General features: G+C 35.3%; 1 protein-coding gene and 1 pseudogene across 3 annotated transcripts in view; both read right to left on the bottom strand.

Annotated features, from left to right (window-relative positions):
• Positions 1-5,901, bottom strand: part of LOC306886623 (calcipressin-3-like) — a 28,943-nt pseudogene extending 23,042 nt beyond the window's left edge. The window contains exon 1 of the transcript XR_013785945.1: positions 5,704-5,901. The product of XR_013785945.1 is annotated as a calcipressin-3-like (transcript). The remainder of the gene's footprint in view (positions 1-5,703) is intronic.
• Positions 5,902-7,812: 1,911 nt separating this feature from the next.
• LOC306886621 (NIPA-like protein 3) lies at positions 7,813-13,287 on the bottom strand. Of its 2 annotated transcripts, XM_079443897.1 has the most exons (11): positions 13,077-13,287; positions 12,661-12,729; positions 12,266-12,437; positions 11,883-11,942; positions 11,476-11,621; positions 11,180-11,276; positions 10,843-10,978; positions 10,656-10,744; positions 10,486-10,549; positions 9,253-9,347; positions 7,813-9,168 (listed from the first exon to the last, which is right to left on the bottom strand). In XM_079443897.1, exons 1-11 carry the CDS (start codon positions 13,146-13,148, stop codon positions 8,987-8,989), a joined length of 1,182 nt encoding a protein of 393 aa, XP_079300023.1. In that variant the 5' UTR covers positions 13,149-13,287; the 3' UTR covers positions 7,813-8,986. The 2 variants fall into 2 exon arrangements, with proteins under 2 accessions (XP_079300023.1, XP_079300024.1); XM_079443898.1 differs by lacking the exon at positions 13,077-13,287 and having other exon boundaries at positions 7,953-9,168; positions 12,266-12,412; positions 12,661-12,706.
• Positions 13,288-13,916: the final 629 nt, after the last annotated feature.

Raw genomic sequence — 13,916 nt, 5'->3', positions numbered from 1 at the left:
GCAACTTATCCTTCCTGATTTTATCTTATTATTTTAATTGAATTTGTTTAATTAAAAAAATCGATAAAAATGTATAAATCTAAATTTATTGGCACAAAATATGACATACATTTATTAAAGTTAGAGGCATTACAAAGGTTGAAAAAAAAAAAAACTCTTTAAGGTGTTAAATATTGCCTTATAATGGGAAGGTTAAATTCTGTCATTGATCAGAAGGTGTTCCTATTTTTAGGCTGCTCCTAAAAAGAAATGGAAGCGGCGTAGAGTCCTTAAGAATGTAATGTTACCCTTTAAAAACTAATTGCAAACGTTTATGCAAAGTGTAAACTATTAAATATAATCATGCAAATCATGCAATACTGTACCACTAAATAAGAAGTGTTTTGAGGGTTTAGCTAAACAGGCCAATTAAGACAATTACTAATCATTCTCATTTTTTAATCATCCTTTGATTTCACTAATCAGTCTTTTTTTAAATTTTTATTAAACACATGGGGTCATTAATGATGCTTACGTTATAACACCAGGTGCAAATTCACACACAATATCTTTAATTTGGCCAGAATTGCAGCTGACTCTCTTAATATCCAAGAAGGTTTAAATAAAATGTAAAATAAGTTTATGTTATTATAGATTATAAAGAGTTTTTATAATTAAATACATCCGAAAGGTCATCTAAAATTACCATTACATACCTCCAAGCTAGAGTTCCACCAGTGAATTTTGGCCATTTCCACCACTGACTATAACTTCATATATTTTGTTTTAAAAAATATTAAACTCGCGTTTTCATGGTCAATTACAGTCAGTTTCTTAATTTTCCCTCTTCCTATAGGTGCATACACTTGTCAAAATCATGATTTGTGGGAGTTGAATTTGAAAATAGTGAAACACATATCAATCACACATCAATTAATTATTTAAAAAGTATATATTGAATATGGGCCAATACAAATTGAAACTAAGTCTCAGCACTGAATTCGGACCGTCTAAGAAGCCAGACCACCTGTGGGTGATGGATTTCAGAGCCAAGCGTGTTTTAAGCATCATATTAGTGTAGAGTGGGGGGAAACACTCCCATACTGTTTTTCCCAAAATATTTGGTCATTGGTAATGGCGATTACTCTAGTTATTCTATTCTAAACATCAAATCTTTTGTTTTTCCATCAAATATATTCTAACTAGTTAGTTGAATCAAAATATTTGGACTTTATATTTAAAAATGACCTCAAGTTAGCATCAGGTAGCTAGTTAGCTAGCCAGTTAGCATGAGCTAACTTTTTTTTTTCAAATAGGCTATTATAATTTTGTAATGCATAATTATTGATTATATTCGTTTTTATTTTAAGCTAAAACTGCATGTACTCTGATTCTGCTGTAAATATTTAAACAAATTGCTTTGTTTGACTAATTACTTCTAATTACACTAAGTAAAGATATCAGTATTTTATTGGCCATATGCTATTTAAAGTGCAATAACAAAATACTATTTAGCCTGTAAAAATCACAGCATTTGCAATAAGTGTAAATATTTGTGCACCATAAATTACATTCAGACACAAAACACTATTTCAACCATTGTTATTATTCAATAATATCAAAATAAAGCTCTCCCACACTTGTATTTCAAATAAAACATGATGAAAGTGCAGTGAAGGATGATTCTGGAGGACAATCTGTGCAAGAGACAATGCTTAACAGGGTCAGTTTCATTACACACAGATACACTTGCACAAAGCACTGCAGAGACACTGCACCATCATCATGACTAACAAATGTGCATGTGTACAGACTGCCAGTCTACCTCGCTCTTGTACATACCAACCATGCCGTACTAGCCCCTGGCACCACTGCAGCTATCACAAACTAGGGCAAGCTATTTATATCACAAAGAGAAGAATGAGAGAGAGAGATTCAGAAAGACATGAGAGAGAGAGAGAGTTCAGGTGCAGGAGAGTGCAGGCAACTAGAGGAGTAGAAGGTGATGCAGCAGATATGGATGCAGAAAAGACAGAGATAAAGGAAAGCCGCAAGTCAGGTAGTTAATATGACAGACAAGCTGAGAAATCAAGTGAAGAAGATAATTGAAAAGAAAAATAATAAAAAACGGCATGTAGAAAATAAAGGTAAAAAATGATACAAAACAGATCAGTTTACAGTATTTCCAGTGCACTGCAATCACAGAGTTAGAGCTATTGCAGTTTCTATGTTTTTCCCTGTGGAACTTGTTTATACACAACACCAAAATGTCACCTATGTAAATGAGCTACATACTGTCCTGAATAACAACAGCATAATATTCTCATTATCCTCTTCGCAATTCTTTTTCATCCACGGGTCAGCAGCAGGTCTATGGACTGCTCACCACAGCACTAAAATGAGCAATGCAGTATATCTATTTATGACCTTATTATATAATAAATAATGCGTGGATGTGCCATTTAAGGAAGTGGCTTTGCTTCAGGACCTAGATTTTACATTGGACATCAAGTACTGACCCAACACGGTACCAAAACTGTTTATTGTACAAAATTAAACAAAGTGAAGTGCAATGGCCCAACAATACGTAAAACAATTAACATGATAAGAAAAGAAAAAGACAGCATGCATAACAAAAGCAAAAAATGTGTTTTCTAACATGAAACAAACACTGGGTCGAATATTGTATTAGCTGTGTATTTCCAGAAAGAATTCTTAAACAAATGCATCATGGTTTCCACAAAACATATTAAGCAGCGCAACTGTTTTCAACAACGATAATCATAATAAATGTTTCCTGAACAGCAAATCAGAAACATTTCTGAAGAGTCATGTGACACCAAAGACTGGAATAATGCCTGTTGAAAATTCAGCATTGGTATAACATGAATAAATTAAAATAAAAAAAATATATATATTAAAATAGAAATCAGTTATTTTCAATTGCTATAATATTTCACAATATTATTGCTTTTACTGTATTTTAAATGCAGCCCTGGTGAACATAATATAATCACAAGCCCCAGGGTGATTTTGTATGACTGCTGAATGTAAACTATCCTTTATGTATCAGACATCAAATCCATCATTCCCAACAGCCTGATCCCTTTGGTGAGTTTATAAAGGGACTATTTATAGACTCTAATCTAAGGATACATGGCTCAGTTCCACTGTTTTGACTCCTATCTGAAGAGTCTCAGCACTGGGGCAGGCAGGCAGGACTTTGACCCTGATACAGCTCAGTGAACAGAGAGGGGAGGAGGGGTCGAGGCACGTGCCACCAAAGCAGGTCAATAGTCTTAATGAAACACCAACGCCAGGCTGCCAGACGCAACCAAATGAAAGACTTATGAAGTGTGTATTTGTGTGTGTGTGTGTGTGTGTGAGAGAGAGCGAAAGGCAAGGAGGGAAAGAGAGATTCTCTCGTGCCACTCACACAAAGTAAATGAGATTTTCAGGGTTGGGGGGAGGGGGGGTATGTCTGTGAGAGCTCTAGTTTATGAAGCAGAAATAAAGGCCAGCTGTTTGCCCACAAAGATGCTCCCAGGTCCACCCAAAGACACAAATCACACTCAGTGTATCTCAAGAGCAGAAACTAAAGAGCATTTCTGTGTCCTCAGGGATGCATACAATACATTCACTTCAACTGTGATGTTTTGACAGTGTGATTTTGAATAGCCATCTCAAGACAACTATTACAAAGTGATTGTCAAAATACCATTTCACTATCACTCACAGCAGTACATTCATGGCTGCTCTGGATAACTGCACTCATTAGTACAAGACAGGGCAGGTACGCAGGGTCACAGAGTGAAAGGCATTATGAGTAACCTCTAGCCCTCACTGTTATATCCATCTTTTTTACCCTCAGGATATTGACCCAAATATACTTTTCAAACACACAAATTGCACCAATATTCACACACACAATAACAGAGATGTGTGTCATGCTCTTACTGGTACTGATAGCAAACACTCTGCAATGTTTTCCAAGCCTCAGCTGTACTCATAAACAGGTCATGAATGCATAGTAGTGTGAAGCAATATTACCAACCCGCTGAACTTACAAAGTGATCATGTCATTAAAAACTGAATTATTCTGAAAAGCAAAAAAACGAATTGTACTATAAAAAAATATGAACTTAACAAATGTATGGCTGTGAAAAAAGACCATTAAATCTACCTGGAAAACACGTTAAGTATATGGTTCCTGTTTGGTTATTTTTTTAAAGAACCACTTCCTAACATTCTAGAAACACCTCTTTAGATTATTTAGAGTCTATATTTGTAACCTGTACTAACATTCCAAGAATGTTGCAGGGAGGTTTGTGTGGCAACCTAACAGGAATCTAAACAGAATTTATGCTAATGGTCATGTTTAGGTTTTATTTATGCTACAATTTAAAAGTCTGGAGTCACAAAGAGATTAAGAAATTTACCGTTTAATTAAAAAAGAAAAAGCAATAAATTCAGCCTTGGTGAGCATAAGACTTTAATTTGTAAAAAAACAAAACAACTTGTTCCTAAATTTTTGGATTTCTCATCTCAGAAACCTGAAATAATTAACTATCGCTGAATGTAATGTTGGCTGGGCAAGTATGCAAGGAGATGTAGGGGGGAAATATTATTTCTGAAGAGAAAAATGTGGAGAGGTCAACCAAATCCTCCTCTTTCTCAGAAAACAGGTCCCCGATCATTTCAGTCTGACCTTCACATTTTGTGCAGCACATTCTTGTGTCACAACATACTGCTTTGTAAAGAAGTAGTTATTAAAGAATGGCACTAACAAACTACTGAAAAATAAAAACCCTGACTAATATTATAAGTGGACCTCAGGGAAAAAAGGATGCATATGATGTCTTAAAGAAGAACAAGAGACCAAGCTGAAAATAAGGAAACAGGTTTTAGTTCTACTGCTGAGTGTGTACACAAACAAGATATTCATTTGTGTTCCCAACACAACAATTACGTATTCAGGTCTAATGTTTTCAGAGAAGCACAAGAGGTTTTCAGAAGGAAGCAGGTACGCTCTATTTTCAGCCAGTGACCTGAGTGACTGAGTTTCTCTCTCTCTCTCTCTGCATAGAAATCACATCTCCGCTTATCTCTTCTAGCACAGGGGAAGTAAAAGCTCTTCTCAGTCCCTGTCACTCCTCAGGTAAGAGGCTACAGCTTCAACAGGCAGCAAAAATATTCCATGAACGCTGAGGCAACGCAGTGTGAACGTCAGATATTGTCCTCGGGGCCTTAAAGTGCTGGCTTCAGAATGTAGGTTAAAATGTACTGCTCACAAGACCTCCATTAGCTTTGAACATGCCCGATTTGGAAAACTAGAGTTTGCTGAGAAAGATAAAGACATCTAGCAAGCACTCAAAGCCTGAGGAACTGAGTGTGTTGTGTGGAAGAGAAAGCCTTTTATCCTACAATGCCTCATCTCAAGCTCAGATAGATCCTTAAAGGAATAGTTAATTCAAAAATGAACATTGTTCCAAACCTGTATGAATTTTCTTCCATTGTAGGGACTGGTTTTGCCCGTCCAATGTCAGTGAGGTCCAAAACTACAATGACTAAAAAAAGTATTTCAAAACACTGAGACACTTTTCAAGTAAACGGTAACAGAATTTTCATTTCCGGGTTCATTATTGTATGAACAGATGTGAGTGCTTATCATTTTTAACTATGCAACTGGGAACAGAAAGAGATTTTTAAAATATTAGTTCTTACCCTCTGCCTGTCCTCCTCGAACACAGCCTCATGCACGCTGCAGGCAAACAGAGCTGTAGGTAGATCACTCAAGTCCATCATCTCTTCAGAGTCTTCCTCAGTCTCGTCGAACGCCATCTCTTCTTCCTCATCCTCTTCAGGATCACTGCTGAGACCCTCTGAGCTATTGCTCCACAATTTCCCACCCTCACGCATCATTCCACTGACCCACCAGAAGACAACATTAGAACAAATGACTTTTATATATTTCTAATAACAAAAAAATATAATTGGCTTAAGACTTGATTCAATTCGAGCACTGGGTAAAACCCTTACAAAAGAGAAAATGCCATAAAAACACCATAAAAGTATTCCATGTGACTTGTGTGCTGTTGTTCATGACCTGAAACAGTGATGTGTGAGTGAGCTGGTTTCTACATCAATACACTTGCAGTGTTTACTAAAGATCTGATGACTAATAATCTGACAAGAAGATTACTATTAATAGCAATTTGAGCCAAACAGCAGTTTGTGGTAATAAATAAAAAATATATACAAAAATATGACTACATTATTGTATTATTGTTAAAGAAATGCATTTTGAAAAAACATAACAAATACATAATCTAATTAAAAATATTACAGTATCTTATTTATAGTGGAAAAGACTGTTCTATATCTTGTCATTTCAAGCACACAAGTCACATTTTATAATTTTATAATATTTTAAATGATTAGAAACTTCTTGCTGACAAATGGGTAGAACCTAGAGAAGGATAATGGCAAAGATTTAAAATAACAATTAATTAGATTTGAGGGGCTGTACTGTGATCATTAAATACAGTATTTTAATGTCATCTAATGCTTCTTGATCTACTATGTCTGACAAGATGAACTATTGTTACCAATGTACTATTTTTCCTATTAAGGTGCGTAACATCTGGTCATTATTAACTTTCATTTATAAAACTAGCAGCGTGAATATCTTGCCTCATTTTGTTTTCAACAGAGAAAGAAAAAAAGTCATAATGTTTGAGAACGACATGAGTGTGACTTGATGCACATCTCATTAACATCTGAACATGTGCTTTAACTCTCAGATTCTCATATCAGCGCCATCTAGTGGCTGTTACACGAGTACAATGTGTGTACATTATAGGTGCAATCTTATTATAAGCGTGTCTCTAAAATAGGTGTTGTGTTCGCTAACCTGGAGTGAATGCAGACATGTATATTCATGGCAATAAAAATGAATAATGCATATATAATTAATATGTTCTGGGAAAAAAATCGCTGCTGCTATATTTCATAACAAACTGATTAGCATGCTTAAACTACCAAGATGACATTGTAGTAGACATCTGTGGTAGTCTATTAATTCTGCCACTTTTATTTGACTTAAATTCCAAAGCAAGCCAATCAGAGTCAAATATAATAGCATGCATGACAGAGTAAGTTTTATTGATGACTTACCAGTTATCTTTGCAACTGATTCGAAATCGATGCCTGGGCAAGAGGCCATCCACTTTAAAATCCGAGGCACATACACTTTAATACAATAATGGAATATTGTTAATCTAAACTAGAAATGCGTCTTTTCATATAAACAGTAAATTCGTCGTATGCTATCAAAGCGACAAGTGACAGTGAGGAATGACCAATGATATTCAGGTTTATCTCATAATCAGCCAATGGGACTCGACCTGTACATCAGAATGCATTATGATTATCTTTGACACATTAATTTTTACCACATGAATTGACTCATTTCGAACGTTTGTAATTACAAACATCTGTCTAACTGAAAAATTTTATTGGATGCAACTACTATCCTTCATAAATCATCCGTCAAAATGGTCATTATAATATCTGTGTTCAATGTGAGGATGTTTTCACCGGCTGTCGAGACCACTAAATTCATTTGACCGATTGTTGTTATCTTGACTTGCACAAAGAACATATATGGCTCCTTAATAATACAAATATGGCCCTGGATACATGATACACAGACAACCAATTAGTGAAATAACAATATTCTTAAATGACAAAAATGTTGTTTTGCAAATTTAAGTCAGTTCTTGTGATGCTAAAATTAATTCAATACTCTATTATACAGCAGTCCACAGCAATATGACTGAGATTCAAGGCTTTAATACACTGGTCAGCTTTAAACTACCTGTATACTGCAATGTTAAGTCCAGATCAAATAACAAGCAGTTATTATAATGCATTATTGGTTCACAGAAGGCTCACCGAAGCTTAGTCTTTTTACGTTATTTATTTTGATTAAAGGCATACTGATTGTCCTTGTGGAATGGTTGTAACATCATAAACAACATTAATAAATAATATATATATATATATATTTAACAAAAAAACAATTCTTAACATTAACTGCCAACACAGTAGTAATTGCACTTAAACATAACTAGTCAAGTTTCCCATTATCTTTCATCAAGGGTGTTTCTATCAATGGTATAATAAAATACAGCATTAATTATTATTTGTGTTAAAAGACAACAAAACAACATATTTTACCACATTATTCTGAGTAATAGTATTTATGATAAAATATCAGCGAGTGTCTTAAAGTTTTACAGAAGGCATCTGTACATTTCAACCACCAGAAGTGCTCCGATATCCAATGTAACACCTACAAACATGCAGATTTGTATAGAAATGTCTATTTGGTATGCTTCAGACAAGCACAGAGAATAAATAACAGGCACAGCAGACATTCAGACCTGAAGACTTCAAAATGGAAAATGAGAGAACAGTGTGTATGGACTTGATAATACAGTAATTGTAATATTTGTATATAACTAGCTGGGAAATGTGCAATCTACATTAGTCTTTGGCCTTTGGTTGATAAAGCTGGACTGGCTGTAGTATCTCTGGTACAAAGCAGTAGCAGAATCCAAATTTTCTGGGGTATTTTTAGGCTTTCAGGTTATTATTATTAGCTTTTTGCACTTTTGATAGGAGACCAGCAGTGATCATAATGTCAGTCAGCACGTTTAAGGTATGATTACAGATATGGGTATCATACAAAGATAACATGCCAATATCTCGGGTTAAAATCAACGCCACCAGTGAAAGATCTTATTTGTATTCTACCATATAGTAACTCTGTTATAGCTTGCTTTCCCGGCTCAGGATCAGATGAGAGAAAGTTCTAGAATGATCCAATATTCTGGAACTGTGCTCTAGAAGTGCTGTGAATAAGCAAATCAGTAAAGCTTCAACACACAGTAGTATTTCTCAAGTAAAATCAGTCTTCGTTGCACTTCAGACACATTTCCGCTCAGTCTTTTTTCAGTTCTGATGGTTGGTACGGGCTAAGAGGACTGGGAGAAACAGACAGCTCTTGGTCCACTGGAAGCGTCACAGGAGCCACACTATCATTGTTCTCCAGTGCTCCATATGAAAAAGAGCCATTATAATCGGGCTGCACAGCCCAGCATTTGTTGTGAATGGTAGGAATGCCTGTGTTGACAGAAAAGACAAGCAGTGTTTAATCTAATAGGATGATTAATTGTTTGGCTTGATGATAGAAATGACAAGTCATACCTTTTGCCATGTCCATAGTGACATATGGCTCAAAGGCTTTGGCCTTCCTCTTGTTTTTAGTGATCAGGAACACTCCAAGAAAGCAAATAGCACACCTGCATGAATATTAAAAAGACACAAGTTAACAAATCCTAGATTCCTAGGGCCTCACTGCTAGTCTGTTAGTAACAGCTACCGCTAGGAAAACAAACTTGGGTGGAAATTTCATGGCCAAATAGTTCTCTTCCTCACACGGATGTGTTACAGAATATCACATAGTATTATATAATAGTCACATAGTAGTAGTACAGTGAGCATTTTCCATCTTGATAAATTGAATGTAAAATTTAGGGCTGTCAATGAATATATATATTTATTTTTTTCATAGTTCAAAAACTAAATAATTAGCATTTTCACAAATTTTTAAATTCAGCAGTTTTGTAGATGACATATACTACTATTCAAAGGATTGATCAAAAGTACACTATAAAAAGGTTTTAAAATTCAAAGAATTGCAGAAAAAGAATCTTGAAAACAATGAATATTTTTTCTACAAAAATATTAAAAAGCATGCGTTTTTTTTAAAGATTGATAACAGCAAGTAATGTTTCATGAGCACCAAATCAGCATATTAGAATGATTTCTGAAGGATCATGTGACACTGAAGACTCTCAGCTTTCCCATCACAGGAATAAATTACATTTCAAAATATGTGACCCTGGACCATAAAACCAGTCTTAAGTGTCAATTTTTCAAAATTGGGATTTATACATCATCTGAAAGCTGAATAAATAAGCTTTCCATTGATTTATAGTTTGTTAAATTCGGACAATATTTGGCCGAGATACAATTTGAAATCTGGAATCTGAGGGTGCAAAAAAAAAATCTACATATTGAGAAAATCACCTTTAAAGTTGTCCAAATGAGGTTCTCAGCAATGCATATTACTAATCAAAAACGAAGTTTTGATATACTTCCGCTAAGAAATTTACAAAATACCTTCATGGAACATGATCTTTACATAATATCCTAATGATTTTTGGCATAAAAGAAAAATTGATAATTTTGACCCATAAAATGTTTTGGCTATCGCTACAAATATTTCAAAATATTATGGTTTTACTGTATTTTTTATCAAATAAATGCAGCCTCAGTGAACATGAGGGACATCTTTCAACACCACAATTTTTATTTTTTTTACCTCATCTCACCCAAACTGTTTAACGGTAGTGTATGTACTTAGATAAAACCTACCCCAAAAGAAACATGCAAATGTGCAGAACATCTTCGTGGTTAAAGTCCTGATAAAATATGGCCCCTGTTTTAAAAGAAACAGAATGAGAATGAGACCACTGATACAAAATGAAGACAACCCTGTCATCTTAATCGAGACAGAGATAGAGAAAGCAATTTCTGAGTCCTACCTGCCACAATTGCAAATGTTGTGCAGAAAATGTAATTCACACAGGCGATGAGAGAGGAATCATACAGGTGAGATGCCTGTGCTAAAAATCTAATTAAGAAAGTCAGGTCAGATAAAAACATACAGTATTCCACTCTAAGCTCACTGTCCTACAACAGAACATTAACACAACAAACAGCAGAACTTACGATGCTTGAAAGACGATAGTTGCCACCATGCAGACGAACATGACATAGAAAATGGGATAGGACAGCTGTAGAGGACCCAAGATGCTGAGCACAATCATTCCTGAAACTGCCTTCACTGTGATTACAGTCACTGAACCTAAAAGGGCAAAGGTCAAGGGAAAGGTCAACTCCATTATTTTTGTCTCTGGTACATTTATGAGGGCAAAATAGACAATGACTTGCTTATCTGTGCATTCCTTCCTTGTCATGAGAGCTACTTTGCTAAACAAGTACTCTGAGTAATGTTGCATGCACACAATGGGCTCTACAAACAACTAATGTTGTGTTATTGTCTTACCAAGTAGTGCCACCAGCAGCAGAATCAGGACGAGGTGGTTAGCATTTCGCTGTTTATAGAAATACAGCACCAGACAGAACGTAATGATCCCTAGAAGCTGGGAAAAACAACACAAAATTAACTGTTCAACTAAAGTGCCTTCAGACATCAAAACAAATTATATTTCTACATTTAAAAAATAACGTGCACTGTAAATCAAAACAATAACCTTTGTAAAAAATAATTTTGGTTCGATATTTGGCATTTAAAATTTGGAAGCACACAATAACTTTCTAAAACATGAGGGTGTGTGTTACCAAGTATAAGAGGAAGGGCCAGCCGATAACATGTTTTACTATGTTCTCCGCATTCAGCTTCTCGTGAGTATTTGGTCCAAACGTCACAAAGAGGTAAGTACCGCCTGCCGTCAAGGCACAGCCCAGGAAAGTTAAGATGTAGCGCTCTACAAAGACAAGCACAGGGATGTTATACTGCTCTGCATTGAATTTATTACATTACTAATACAATATATTAGCAAGTAGTTACTTGTTGCTAAGCAACTCATGGCCTCAATCTTTTGAATGAATAGCTGAGAAAATACAGCTGGCACATCAAAGCTAGCATTGTGTTGTGAGTTATGCAACTTAAGGCAATCAGTATGATTTATCAGAATTTTATTTCTTTCATTCCTTTATATGCACTGAGAAAGATGAGCAGAACTCACTCAAGAATTCTTGTGCCTTCCACTTTTCCCGCAAAAACAGGAAACCCAAGATGGAGCTTGCTGTGAAAATCAAAATAACCATTGGTTGTTACTTGAAATAAAATAAAATAACAAGCTTTATTCCAGCTAGTTGCTAAAGAAACATTTCTCATTTTCATGAAATTTAACATCAGATACTAAAACTAAAATAAAAACTTTAAATGTCAAAAATACACAAAATTCTAACTAAACTTAAAATAAAAAGATTCAAAATATTTATAAAACTATACTACTATCATGATACTAAAATAACACTCTGTATTACATCTAAAATTAACATTAATATTTTAATTATATCATATGTGAAACAGAAGTGAACAGCAAGTCAGGTTATTAATACATACATATAACAGACACAGCATTAAGTGGTGCGATGAGAGAGAGCGGTGCAAATGCGTAAGACACAAACAGGGCGGCCTCCCCCAGAACCATCAGCATCAGGCCAGACCACCAGGTCTTAGTGTAGTAGTATTGCCTCGGGTCTTTATTTCCTGCCAACATCACATGACTTTGTTTCTGCAAGAGAAAACATCAGTCGTGATGACATGTGTTTGTCTTTTACACCTTCTTATTAAACACACTCCCTTAGATACTGCAACAAACCACAGCTGGGTTATAGAACAAGATGTTGAGAAGTAAATAAAAGCGTCTGACTTTCACCTGACAGGGCGTAACCTGAACACACCCTGACCCTGACTCACAATGCAGTTATAAATGTAGGCAGCAAATACACACTTACCTGAATGCTGACTGAGATGCTGACCAACACGTTTCCAAAGATAGCTAACAATGTTCCAATGAGGTTTTCCTGTGTATAAAACACAAAGATGAGAATTTGAAGTGTCAACCATGGCCAGGATAATTGTTTACAACATTTGGTGTGCATTAAAACAAAACACAGGACACGTAAATCATCACGCAACCATCCGGAAAGTCATGTTGAAATGTATAACGTTAACGTTAGATGTTTACTTTCATGTGTTTAGAACACAAATTATAACAGGAACTGACTTAATGATTGCCTTGCTCTAAAACAGTCAGTTTTAAAAAAACATACTAGTTATTTCAATATCAGCTTTTGTAAACGCGTAAAAAAAGAGTTTTGTTTTGTATTTCTAGTTTGATTTTATTGCAAATATCACGTCCTAGACTCACGGTGTAAGAGTCAGCCGTCACACCGTCCTCTCGTGCCATCCTCACGCCGTTCATCCTTAAATCAGATGACATTCCCGTTATATACGCATCACCGAGCACGTCTCACAGCTCGGTCCAGTCGGGACTTGGGCGAAAGTCAGCTCTACTTTCCTCTGTTTTGGCAGAGATTTACGTGGATCGCCATTTTCGAAAAGCCGTTCCTTCCGGGTGCAGCTGTCACGTGACTTGTGACGTTGTATGTGAAAAAAAGTGATGCTTATTTTATAAACCTTATTTTCCTTTTAGCTAAATATCATATTCATAAATGTAAATTTTCTAAATGTAAACCTTGTTTTTACGATTCAAACTTGAAATTAAAAATTATTTTGAATCTATTGAGTTCTCTACGAACGTGAAAGCCATAAGAACAATGACTTTGTGGAAGGACTTGGCACTTCCTTTGGACTGAAGGACTGGGTGTCCCCGAGCGGTTGTTGTGTTTTGACGATGACAATTGTTGTTATTGTTGTTTTTGTTGTTTGTTTTTTTCAGGCATTCAATAAAAAAAAAATAAAAAAAAGAATTTGAGGGATGTGATGAGGAACGCATTATTTGCCAAAAAAATTAAATAAAACATGCTGGAGAACAAGTGAAACCACAATAACATTTACTGCTTTGACCAGCTTTATTTTGATGGTGACAGTATGGAGGCTGTAAAAGCTGCTTTGCTGTAATGTAATGCATTGTGGAATTGGAATTGAAAATAATGTTATAATACTCTAATGTCTGGCAAAAAACTAATATTTTGTGGAAATATGCTGTTTACTTACTTAATACAAGGTAAATGTTATCCAATGATTT

This window comes from Barbus barbus (genome assembly GCF_936440315.1).
Source record: "Barbus barbus genome assembly, chromosome: 20".
Taxonomy (NCBI): Eukaryota; Metazoa; Chordata; class Actinopteri; order Cypriniformes; family Cyprinidae; genus Barbus; species Barbus barbus.
The sequence above is the reverse complement of the archived record's forward strand: the minus strand, read 5'-3'. Positions and strand labels throughout refer to the sequence as shown.

What these genes read in the sequence shown, in the direction of transcription:
- LOC306886621 (XM_079443897.1), bottom strand. Translation starts at nt 13,148, where the DNA reads ATGTCATCTGATTTAAGGATGAACGGCGTGAGGATGGCACGAGAGGAC. An exon ending in ATTTGCATGTTTCTTTTGGG is followed by an intron (nt 9,348 to 10,485) that starts GTAGGTTTTATC and finishes ATATTCATGCAG; the next exon opens with GTGTGCTATTTGCTTTCTTG. An exon ending in CACTATGGACATGGCAAAAG is followed by an intron (nt 9,169 to 9,252) that starts GTATGACTTGTC and finishes CTGTCAACACAG; the next exon opens with GCATTCCTACCATTCACAAC.